We start from the raw sequence: 12,432 nt of genomic DNA, 5'->3' as shown, positions 1-12,432 counted from the left end.
AAGACTAGGTAGGAAGCTATTACAAACAAAACAAAACAAAACAAAACAAAACAAAAAACAGGCAAAAGATCATGTTGGCCTGGACCAGAGTGATGAGAAATGGTCAAATTCTGGAAATCATGAAGTAGAGTCAACGTTTGCTGATGGAACGGTTATAGAGTGTAAGGGGAGAGAGTTCAAAGAAAATCCTAAAACTTTGGCTAAGCAAGCAACTGGAAAGATGGAATCCAATGCATTTCTTTTTTACTTTCTTCCCCCTACTCCCCTTCCTTAGGTCCTCCCCCATGCCCCTCCCCCCACACCCTCATTTGGATTTCTGTTGCTTGCAGCACAGCCTCTTCACTCAAAGGAAGGAATGTAGAAAGCACTGGTATTCAAAAGAACAGATTTAAAGCTGCTTGTGGTTTTGCTTAACTAAAATCTGCGTGTGCTACACAGTTCCGTGATTCAGCAACTTTGAATTGATGACAGTGGAAAATCTACTCTATTTTTCAGGGATCCATTATGCCTTTCAGAATACTGAAATTCCGTATATTATAACTATATTGACTATACTCTGAATAGTTTAAACATACTGAAATTTCTGTTTGGTGTAATTCTGGCATGTAGATTGGTTGGCTGGATGCTAAGGAACACAGCTTTTAAAGAAAAGACGCATTCTTGGCTCTTATAATTTAGGATATAAACAGATGTATGCTTAATAAACTACGTGCTGCTTTTGTCAATAATTAATGCAATTATTTAAGTCATAAGCTCAAATTTTCATTAATTTCACTTCTGGTTTATTCACTTATTAGTTCAAAAGGAGGCCAGATTAAATAGAGTAAAAATATACAAGCAGTGACTAATAGCTTCAGGGTGAGCCAAGACATTAAAAAAGAACAACAAGGCACTCTGATTTTATCTTAAACACAGGCTTGTTACTTTAGTATTAAAATAACTTGGTATTTGAGTTTAGAGCCAATATTCTGATCTCTGTACAAAAATAATGCCTTTCTTTGGCACTGATAAATCATTAAGCATTCATCTTAATATAAAATAGCTTCTATCTTGTCAGTAAAGAACCTGCACTGCCTTCAATTAGACAAATTAATTTCTATTTCTATTCTAAAGTATATCCAGTACCATATATTCATCAAAGAAATGATAAATTTTGACTATGAATTGTTTATTTTGTATTGGAGAGTTCAGCAAAGTGAACATTTAAAATATGATAAAGGAAAAAACTCTTGTGTAACTACCTCTAAACAGATGCCTTCTAACTCGAAAACGTCAAGGCTGGTTTCTCCACTGGGCTGCTGACCTGCCTGTCTAGCAGCTCTGAACTCATCTTTTGCCTCAAACTGCCCCTATACTTGTGCTCTATACATCTGTAAATGACATCTCCATCCACCTGGTCAACCAGGTTAAGAACTTGAATCACCCTTGACCCCTCTCTAGCCTTCACTTCTTATGTCCAATTAGTTGCCAGGCACTGCCCACAGAACAGCTTCCAAACTGGATTCCCTGCATCTCATCTCTTCCTTCTCCATCATATCATCAGAATTCTCTTCTTAAAGCTCAGGCTTATGTTATTGCTTGTCCAAAAACCTTACATGTTTTCTTTCATTTCCTGTGGAATAGCCTAAACACCTTAGAATAGCACCCAAGACTTTCCACAACTTGGCCCTGACTCCCCCACTGCCTCATTTTGATGATACCCAGGATTTAATTAATGGAGGTGACTGAGCCATGACAGAGTGGTCAGTGCCATTAGAAGTTTTATTGCTCATAGTTGCCAAAAGAAGAATATGGCCTAGAGCCTTTATTGTGGTTTCTCGGGGAAGAAATGGTCAAGGCAGAGTAGGCAAGTTTGAGCATGCTTAGGACTAGATGATTTAAATGTTGGTGGACTTTGGGCTATAAAGGTGGTCTTTAAATGTCCAGTACTTGACCATGGGGTAATTTAGGGCAGAGGAACTAATGGCTTGGTGTGTGAGAGTTAGAGAAAGGAAGTGGTTGGGGATATGGGCTTTGGATTACTGGGTTTATATATAAAAGGCATGTTCACAGGCAAGTTGCTCGTTACTCTAGGAATTAGCTCATCCTGGGAAGGACAGTTCATCTGTAGGGCCCCAAGGCTCTAAGATGTCAAAGTATACAATTATACAGAATGTATACAGAAAATTAAAAAATATATTCATACACATCTCCCTTCCCTTGAACCCTTTGTTCATAGCTCTAGTAGCCCCAGAAAATCCCCTTTTATATGAAAAAATTTCTGTAGTGCATCTCTCAACATTCTGCCACCACCCATAGCCCTGAGTAGCACCCCCAAGTCTGGTACCATGATCCCTTCCCCACCTCCCACTAGACCAGAAATAGTACCCAATCCATAGGGTGGCTGGCAACCTATGACCCTTGTGGTCTGCTTCAAAGAGATGAACTGAATCAATCAGATTTTCTCTTTCAAGGATTTAAATTAAGAGCCACAAAAGGAGATTACCAATTTCTTTCACATAGCAAGATTAACAGAGATGCACAGTGATGAAACTGGCCAATAGGTCTGATTGGATCAAGCCTGGGATGGAGGGTTCAGTGACACCTTTCTTTAAGCCCCCAAATGTGTAGTGTTTTAAATTTCATATAAACATTTAAAGGACCACATAAACACAATCTAGTGCAACTGTTATTGGTGGAAGAGAAGGATCTCTTTCCCCACTGGGTGCTGGGGTCAGGTCCTTCCAATATCTTGAGGAAAAGAATTTTCTTCTTTTTTTTTTTAACCTTCACCCGAGGGCATTTTTCGATATTTTTGTTCAGATAGAGTGGGAGGGAGGGAGAGGAACATCCATGTGAAAGGGACACATCCAGTGGTTGCCACCCACACGACCCAACCAGGGCTGGGGACAAACTGCAACCGAGATACGTGCCCTTGGCGAAACCGAACCGGGTCTCTTCAGACCGCAGGCCAAAGCTCTAACCGCTGAGCCAAACTGGCCAGGGCAGGAAAAGAATTTTCTAAGACTCACATCACATGGCAGAATGAGCGATTTTTATTTGCATGGAGTTACATCACTGTTTCTAAAGTCTCGGTTCCCTTAAACCAGTCCTGGAAGAGGTGTAGCTGGGGATTTAGCCAAACTACAAGTAAAGTCAGTGTCCACAGTTTCCGTTCCATGGTGGAGTTAAGCCCAACACAGCATCAGGCTAGTTCCAGTTCATTAGTCCATTGTGTGGGGTCCACGTGTCTGTTGGCCATGAGGGCCAGCGCAGGGGAACGATGCCCCTTGCAACAGGAGAGCCAGGAGCCCAGTGCGCAAGAGAGAGAACCCTTTTGTTACCAAATCTTCCCGCTGACAGTGCCACGCCCGTCTAGCCAATGACTGGTTTCTAGGTGTGACTGACAGGCAAGCATCCTTCCCTGCCTCACTCTGACTTGATTGGGTATGTATCTAAATTGCAGTTTCCCTTTGCTCCTTTCCACTTATTAATACCTGGGTTAATCACGACGATACCACAACTGTATCCTGCAGCTTTCCTGGACATTTCCAGCTTCTTTTTAAACGTGGCTACATTCTGCCAGAAGAAAACTTCCGGAGGACCCACTAAAGCTCCCTGGCCCGCCTTGCACTGGACTAAGACCTTATCGATTGCTTCTGCCTGGGCTGACTCGCCTGGATCGACTGCTCCTGTCTGGCCCGCCCCCGGGCGCGCGCGGGAAAAGTTTCCAGCCGGCTTGGCAGCCACAGCGACCCAGTCAACCCCCGCAATCCCCACCAGCCTGCGCTTCCTCCTGTTGTTGCAGCTGACTCCCGGAGGTCTCCCGAATCACACGAGTGGAAGCAGAGAAGCTCACGCCGCCGCCATGTCCGAGGCTTATTTCCGAGTGGAGTCGGGCGCGCTGGGACAGGAGGAGAACTTCCTTTCCTTGGACGACATCCTGATGTCCCACGAGAAGCTCCCGGTGCGCACAGAGATCCCTATTCCACGCCTCGGTGCATTCTTCCCGGAGCGGAGCGGGGGGGCCGACACGGACAACGCGATCCCTCAGGTAAGCCCTGCGGCTCCGCACAGCGCAGAAAGGCTGCGGCTCGCGGTGGCCGCGCGGCCTTCGGGCGCCGCGTCGCCGCGCGCGCTGGCCTCTGGGATTTGTAGTTTTCGGGGAGGGCGGGTCGTGCCTGCAGCCGAGTATATCTCCGGGTCTTAACCTGGGCCACCTGCGCTGAAACTAAATTTATCCTAGGTCGTCAGGCTCCCTCCAACACGGATTTCGTCTTTGAAACTACAAATTCCCCAGTGCCCCCTCCCCCCATCACCCTGCCTTAGGATTGGCTCCCACTGAATGCTTAAAGATCAGGGTTTTGATTACGTTTGCCTTAAAACAAAACAACAGCTTTGGATCCTGTAAGAGCAGGTGATAAGTCTGGGCCCCACAAATTGCTAGATTCATCCCTGCCTAATGTTGACGGTATCAGCAACCATTGACTGAGAGGGCCTGGTGCCAACGTGGATGGGGTAGGGAGGGTGTACTTTTCCGTTTGTTAGCCCTTTCATTCTTCACAACCCTGTCCTACAAGGAAACCGAAGCCCAGAAAAGTTTGGTAGCTTGGCCAGGGTCCCGCTGTAGGTGGTGAGCTGGGATTCGAACCTGGAGCTGTGTAATTTCACATACAAGTGTTCCCCGGGGAACATGGCTTGTAATGGTTTTTTTTCTTTCCTATTTAAGTTCAGTTTTGTTTAGAAGGTGTTTCTGTTTGGTTTGAGTTATTTTTCTTTTTCTTTTTTTTGGTACATGCCCCTAGCAGGAACCGAACCCGGGACTCTCTGGTCCGCAGGCCAATGCTCAACCACTGAGCCAAACTGGCCAGGGCGAGTTAATTTTTCTTAATGTAATACATATACAAAGTTTAATAAGTCCAGTAACACTGAAGGATAGAAAATAGCTGGCCCTGCCTTGCTTTCCCCTACTTCCCTTTCCAGCTCCACATGATCTACTTTTTTTTAGTAGTTACTTCAAGGTTCACCTCCATGTCTCTAAATAATGGTGGTAACCTTGTCGTGACGTGTTAAAAATTTAGATGCTATGTATTGACTTTCCATTATTAAAGATTTATTTCTCCCACACACTAGTAAACGGAGATGAGCTGCCCATACTTCATTCATATTTCCCTCACTTTTACCAAACGTCCTAGGATGCCAGCCAGGACATCACGTGCGTTTAGTAGTCATGTCTCCTTCGGCTCCTTTTGGCTGTGAGAGTTTATCAGACTTTACTTGTTTTCAATGACCTTGACAGTCCTGTGAAATCTTTTTTTGCCTCCTTCAACCCAGTTATGCTTGCCTTTTATTTTTTAGTTTCTGATCTGTCATGGCCGTCTCCTCATATTTTCCAATGCTGATAAGGCTTTAAGATAAGCACTTTTTTTTTTTTTTTTTATCCTCACCCGAGGATATTTTTCCATTTTTTGTACAGATAGAGTGGGAGGGAGAGAGAGGAAGGGAGAGAGAGAAACATCGACGTGAAGGGACACATCGAGTGGCTGCCACCCGCACGACCAACCAGGGCCGGGGACAAACTGCAACTGAAGTACGTGCCCTTAGCGGGAACCGAACCCGGGTTTCTCTGGACCGCAGGCTGACGCTCCTACCGCTGAGCCAAACCGGCCAGGGCCCAATGCTGATAAGGCTTTAAAAAGATAGCGCAACATTTATCTTTTATGTCTTCTCTGAAGCTGTAAAGTGGTATGGGGAGGGAGGGGCTGCAGCCTGAGCTCAGGCTGGTCCTATTTTTCTTTATATCCCCCCAGCACCCAGGATGGTGCTTGGCAAATAGTAGGCACTCAGGAAGAGTCTATGTGGAATGGATACGGAATAGTCAAAGAAAGTAGAAATGTTTATTATACCCCTGAAGTATCTAGTTTTTATTTATGCCTTTATACCACGTTTTTGTTGTCTATGTTTTTATTGTATAAATTCATTTTCTTTCTCATCCCATCATGACATAAAACTTCAGCCCATACAGTTCATTTCTTCAAGTCATAACCTGATCTTCATCGTTTGAGAAGAGATGCAAACCCAGGGCTGTAAGACTTCATATCTCAGTGTGTCTCAGTGAGAACAGGCAATATTGCTGTGCAATGTGTATTTCCTTTTGTCCGATGCAGGGCTCAAAGCTGGAACTCCCCTTGTGGTTGGCAAAGGGCCTTTTTGACAATAAGCGGCGGATCCTCTCTGTGGATCTTCCCAAGATCTACCAAGAGGGTTGGAGGACTGTGTTCAGTGCCGATGCCAACGTGGTGGACCTCCACAAAATGGGGCCCCATTTCTACGGGTTTGGCTCCCAGCTCCTGCATTTTGACAGTCCAGAGAATGCAGACATTTCCCAGTCTCTCCTACAGGCAAGTAATTGATGTGAAAACCTATGGCACTGCACATGTGTCAGGAGCCAGCTGTGGCTGCCACCAGACGTCACTCTTACCCAGGAAGTTTAGAGCATGTACAATTAGTGTATTATTATTCCAGGTCAGCCTACAGTTAAAGACTGTATTTGCCAATTATATATATACTTAAATAGGACTTGTCTATTGCTCTTCATTCATATTTGCTTGCTAAGGGTAGGGAGGAGCAGAAAGTCATGGAAATAAGAAGGGAGTGATGGTTGCTTGCAGGTGTCAGGCACTTAAATACACAGTTGAAGCCCAGCCCCAGGACTGGTCCGAGGGTTCCTGTCAGAAATACATGTGATATTTGGTTATTTATTCTCTTCCCTTGCTCTGGCTCTGCTATGTACTAGCCGTGTGACTTGGTCAAGCTACTTAATCTCTCTGGGCATCAATTCTTCACCTATAAAAGGAGACAATAATAGTGCAAAAATTATAGAGTTTTAGTGAGATTGTGTAGTGCCATTTAGTAAATGGTAACTAGCCCTGGTCAGTTTGGTTCAGAGGTTAGAGTGTCGGCCCTCGGACCAAAGAGTCATGGGTTTGATTTCAGGTCAAGGGCACATACCTGGGTTGCAGGTTTGATCCCTGGCCCAGGTTGGGGTCATGAGAGAAGCAGCCAATCGTTACACATCGATGTTCTCTCTCTCATTTTGCCTCCCTCCCTCCCACTCTATCTAAAAATCAATGGAAAAAGATCCTCAGGTGACGATAAAAAAAGGTAACTATTATTATTGTCCATGGACAAAACAGTGTTATACTGTCCTTTACAGTGTAACCTTACTTTAACTTCTATAATTATTTTTTATTCTGTTAAAACTAGAAGAAACTATCCTTTCTACTTCTTGTTTCACTTCCTCATTTCTAGCTTTATAAGAACTGTTAGCTCAAGACACGTTTGCTTTCTGGACTGTGCTAATACCCTCCATCAGAAAGATTGTTTGGCCTACCATCTACCAGTGCTGTTTTTAATGTGATAGTTAAAATAGAAAACAAACAGCCCTGGCCAGTTTGGCTCAGCGGTTAGAGCGTCGGCCTGCGGTCCGGAGAGACCCGGGTTCGGTTCCCGCTAAGGGCACGTACTTCGGTTGCAGTTTGTCCCCAGCCCTCGTTGGTCGTGCGGGTGGCAGCCACTTGATGTGTCCCTTCACGTCGATGTTTCTCTCTCACTCTCCTTCCTCTCTCTCCCTCCCACTCTATCTGTACAAAAAATGGAAAAATATCCTCGGGTGAGGATAAAAAAAAAAAAAATAGAAAACAAACAAAAACATGCTGTTACCCATTCAGAAAAACAAGTCAATGTATAGACTATAGACAGTTCGAGTTATGAAAGTCTTCTGAGCAGAAATTGTGTGTCTTATAATGTTGTCAGGACATGTTCTTAAATTGGAACACTGTCCTTTTTGAGTGAGTTATATGTTGTCTTTTTCCATCACTGCTTTGAAGCACTGTAGACTGGACTTACTCATATAGAAGGTGAGACAGTTGCAGAACTGAAGTGGGGGCTTGTGGGTTGGGCCCAGAGCCCTGCACTGACACCCCTAGATCGTATGTGTCTCCATCTTTCTCTCAGATGGAAAACAATAGAAACTGCATTCAGTTAAATTGGGGATCTTTTCTGGTTGAAACCTGTCTGTGTATGACCACAGTACATTATCCTGGCCTTTGTTACTATAACAATAATGGGTAATGCTTTTTCGAGGAAGTTACTCTTCCCAGCCATTTGCTAGGGCTCTACACATATTACTTCATTGTATTTTCACAACAACCCATTTCACAGGCAAGGAAATCAAGGCTTGGCAATGTAAAATAACTTACGCCGACCTCCTGACTGAGTCCTAAAACCAAGTTCTTCTCTTTTGTGCCATTTAAATGTTCGAGGATAAAAGTAGATCTGATTTCTCTTACTCCCTTCTCTTTCAGACATTTATTGGGCGTTTTCGCCGCATCATGGACTCCTCCCAGAATGCTTACAATGAAGACACTTCGGCACTGGTAGCCAGGTTGGACGAGATGGAGAGGGGCTTATTTCAAACAGGGCAGAAAGGACTGAATGACTTTCAGTGTTGGGAGAAGGGGCAGGCTTCTCAGATCACAGCTTCTAACCTTGTTCAGAACTACAAGAAGAGAAAGTTCACGGACATGGAAAACTGAAGTCCCGAAAAACATAGAGTTGCTCCTTGTAGACTTAACCCTGTGACCTTGAGAAGAGCCTAGTTGACCCTGTAAAGGGCCAGAGTCATATCTCTCTTCTCATGGCCGGCCGCTGTCTCAGGAGAGGTGTCATGTGATTGGGAAAGGACATGCTGGAGGATGTCTCTGGCCCTGTAAGTCTCCAGAACTATCCCAACCTGCTGACCCACAGCCCAGGAGCCACAACAGAGGAGACATCAAAGTCCTTTAAAAATAAAGATTGGCTGGTTTGGCTCAGTGGTTAGAGTGTTGGCCTGCGGTCCAGAGAGACCCGGGTTTGGTTCCCGCTAAGGGCATGTACCTTGGTTGCAGTTTGTCTCCAGCCCTGGTTGGGTTGTGCAGGTGGTAGCCACTCGATGTGTCCCTTTCACGTCGATGTTTCTCTCTCTCTCCCCCCGCCCCTCTCCCTCCCACTCTATCTGAACAAAAAATGGAAAAATGTCCTCGGGTGAGGATAAAAAATAAAAAATTAAAAATAAAGATTGTAATACATACACTGCCACAGAATTGTGGCCCTCACTCCCAGTTTATCTGAAGATAAATAGAAAAATATCCTCAGGTGAGGATTAAGAAAATAAGTAAAATGCCTGTTTTAAGATGGAATTGATGTTTTTATCATTTGATTTTGGTGCTAAATGACCCACTTTGTACCTGAATGCATTCTGTGCAAGTACTGTTTCTGTAACTCAAGTACTACAGATGATCAGGCAGAGCCACCAGAGTTTTGTCTTTGATCGTATTTGACAATAATGCCCATGGAAATTTATGTTTTAGCAACTGCTCTTTTGTTTGCATTGATATTCCTAAAAAAGGAGTGACAAGTCTCTGTAGGGACGTGTTGTGTCCTACAAAGGTGGGACTTCCATAGCAACCATAGCATTTATTAATTGATTGATTTTAGAGAGAGAGGAAGCAAGAGAGAGAAACATCAACTTATTTATGCATTCTTTGGTTGACTCTTTGTGTCCTGACCAGGAACGAACCCATAACCATGGCATATTGGGATGATGCTCTAACCAATAGCTATCTGGCCTGAGCCAAGACTTCCAGAGACAACTCATAGAGGGAAAAAGCATGTTATTTAATTTCTGGACTCATTATTTTCATGGATAGCTTCGTATTTACACTGAATCCTAAGACTGCTGCCATTTTTTCCTCTTACTAAAAAAATGTGGCCCCAGGCATATGTGGATATGCACAGGCAGAATGTATTTCCTGTTTTAAATTTTGAACAGATTTTATTACAAATAACTCGTGAAACCCATTTCCAATGACAAATTTACCTCTAGGCCTGTCAATTACTACTGTTTTTCCCCACATCTCTCCCCAAATCAGTCTTTTGGATTACTGTTTGGTCCCTTCAAAGGTGATTTTTTTCAAAATTAGTGAACAAATTGAAATACCAAATCATTTAAAATACAGGGGGAAATGTGGGCCTTTTCCCGTTAAAGGCTCTGTTCCCAGGTAACTTTCCTTAATTATATACAAAAGACTTCACTGTATTTAGGTTTTTCCCTGGAACAATCGGCTGCAGAGGGTAGTGGGACAAGGCTTAGTGTCCTGGGGCAGTTACTCTTGCTCTCTGACCTCTGAACTTTGGACCTCTGCAGGCTGTCCTGAGAGCTCTTGTCATTCTTACAGTGTAGTGGATCCAGTTCAGTGTCAGGCTTTCAATACCATCTGTATGGTGATGACTCCCCAAATTCCAACTCCAGCTCAGCTCCTCTTCTGCTAACTCCAGACTGGTATCAGCCACCTGCTTGACACTCCCACTTCAACACGTGACCCAGCGTGGCTAAAACTGAGCTCCTGATCTCACCCTCAGTCTGCTCCTAGAGTCTTATGTCTGTTTTTGACAGCTCCGTCCTTCCCTACTGCTCAGGACAAAAGCCTCGGTGTCTTTGGCCCTCCTTCCCTCACTATCTCTTGGGTCTTCCTTCATCATTTGCAGAACCTGACCACTTCTTCCCCACCTCCACTCCTGTCCTGGATGGTTGCAATCACCCCCGTGTGCCTCCCTGCATTCACCCTGCACCCGGCCTTCAGACTGTCACCATAGCAGCCAGAGTGCTCTTGTTCAAAGACAAATCAGATCTTGTTCACCCTCGGCTCAAAACCCACAAAAGGCCACGCCACCCTCCCAGCACTGTTTGTTGGAAAGTCTCTCTTTACCCCAGTGATTTGGTATTGAATTTTCTTACTGGTTCTATAGTGGAAGTAATTTGTTTATTTTATATAAAAATTTCACCTTCTGCCTAAGAGATTCCTGAGCATCTCACAGAGTTTCGCATTGATCTCTCAGCACCTCTGGACCTGAGAAGTTTCTGGAATACTGGGAAGTACTGAGTGACTCACTCAAGTTTATGCAAAAATTCACTCAGTCCTGCTCTGAATCTGTCCTCTTCTGTTCCATCATCCTTCGAGAAACCCCAGGAGAGCTTTTCATCTTTATGCTTGGAACAATTGTGTTTAAGTGAAAATATGTTTTACACTGATCTTGGCAAAAGAAGGTAACTGCAGAAGCCACATGTGTGTTTCTGAAAGTAGGCATTTCTGTGTTCATGAGAAATATCTGGACTTGAAGTAACTTGAACAAAATGTAGGACTGATGCTTAACTCTAAGAACCTTAATTTCAACAATCCTTATCTAGTATAGGTAAACTGAACATTTTAATATTGAATATACATGAAAACAATTTTTAAAAGACAACTAAATGCCCTAAACCTAAAGAAAAATGTCTAAAATTTGGAATTTTGTTTCTAACTCTTGATATTGCCATTTGAATGAGCAATAACTCTCCCATCCTTGATGTGTAGTGAATAAAATGTATAGTGGTTCAAGGTCAAGTCTGAAAAAACAATCACTCGCTGACTTAGAGCAGAGGGCTAATCCAGGTAGATTAATACTGCTTTTAGAGCTGTTTTTATTTTTCTAGGCTTTTGCATTTCTGCCTAGCTAGTCAAAGGAGACACGGTGTAACCAGACAGTTCACTTGGCCAAGAAGCTTCCTCTAGGTCATGAGCGTTCTTCCTGTTGCTGGTGATGTGGTCTAAAGGAAGGTGCAGATGAGGCTGCCCCCAACAGCCAGACGTCTCCCATTGGTCAGCTTTTCAGTGATCAAAGTCAAGTCAACTAAAAGGGGCATCATTTTATTATTTGAAAATAATTTTCGATTTCTAGAACAGTTGTAAAGATAGTACAGTGTTCCCATAGACCCCGCCCCCAGCTTTCCCTGACACCTTACACTATCATGGTACTTGCATCTAACACTTCCTTAAACCACAGGTTTTATTCGGATTTCACCAGATTTTCCCCTAATGTCCTTTTCCTGTTTCAGAATCCAATCCTATGTTGCATTTTGGGGGCAATCATTTTCTAAAGCAAAACGGAGCATCAGACCCTTCCCTACGTTAACTTCAGAGGTTAAGCTAATTGGAAAGCCTTCCATGCATAGGGGTGGGGACCCTGGCGGACAAGGGGCCTTGGGCCTTCCCCAGGAGCAAGCTGCTGGTCAGCTTAAGGAGGGAAAGACTATTTGCTTTTCACCTGAAAATGAAACTTTTCTCCCAGTATTAGCATCTGATGGGAAAAAGCCTCTTTGATTTGCCTTAAGACTTTCAGCATTCTGTCTCTGATAGCACTACTTGATTTTCTCCTCTTTCCCATCTGGCACATACCAGCGAATTCTCCTTGTGTCTAAATGAGTTTCAAGTGCGTCTACGCCAACGTTATTAGCAAGTGTCAGAACAGCTCCGAAAATAGTGCCTGGGAACTGCTAATGTAGCCGTGGAAGCTGAGGCGCAAAGAGAACACACA

The 12,432-nt window shown here is 44.0% G+C and overlaps 1 protein-coding gene across 3 annotated transcripts; it reads left to right on the top strand.

Annotated features, from left to right (window-relative positions):
* The first annotated feature begins 3,607 nt into the window (after nt 1-3,607).
* Nucleotides 3,608-11,221, top strand: GINS3 (GINS complex subunit 3). Of its 3 annotated transcripts, XM_036275118.1 has the most exons (4): nt 3,731-4,033; nt 6,147-6,380; nt 8,346-8,425; nt 10,918-11,221. In XM_036275118.1, exons 1-4 carry the CDS (start codon nt 3,848-3,850, stop codon nt 11,090-11,092), a joined length of 675 nt encoding a protein of 224 aa, XP_036131011.1. In that variant the 5' UTR covers nt 3,731-3,847; the 3' UTR covers nt 11,093-11,221. The 3 variants fall into 3 exon arrangements, with proteins under 3 accessions (XP_036131012.1, XP_036131011.1, XP_036131013.1); XM_036275119.1 differs by lacking the exon at nt 10,918-11,221 and having other exon boundaries at nt 3,608-4,033; nt 8,346-8,808; XM_036275120.1 differs by lacking the exons at nt 6,147-6,380; nt 10,918-11,221 and having other exon boundaries at nt 8,346-8,808.
* Nucleotides 11,222-12,432: the final 1,211 nt, after the last annotated feature.

Source organism: Molossus molossus, unplaced genomic scaffold (genome assembly GCF_014108415.1).
Source record: "Molossus molossus isolate mMolMol1 unplaced genomic scaffold, mMolMol1.p scaffold_m16_p_21, whole genome shotgun sequence".
Taxonomy (NCBI): Eukaryota; Metazoa; Chordata; class Mammalia; order Chiroptera; family Molossidae; genus Molossus; species Molossus molossus.
The sequence above is the reverse complement of the archived record's forward strand: the minus strand, read 5'-3'. Positions and strand labels throughout refer to the sequence as shown.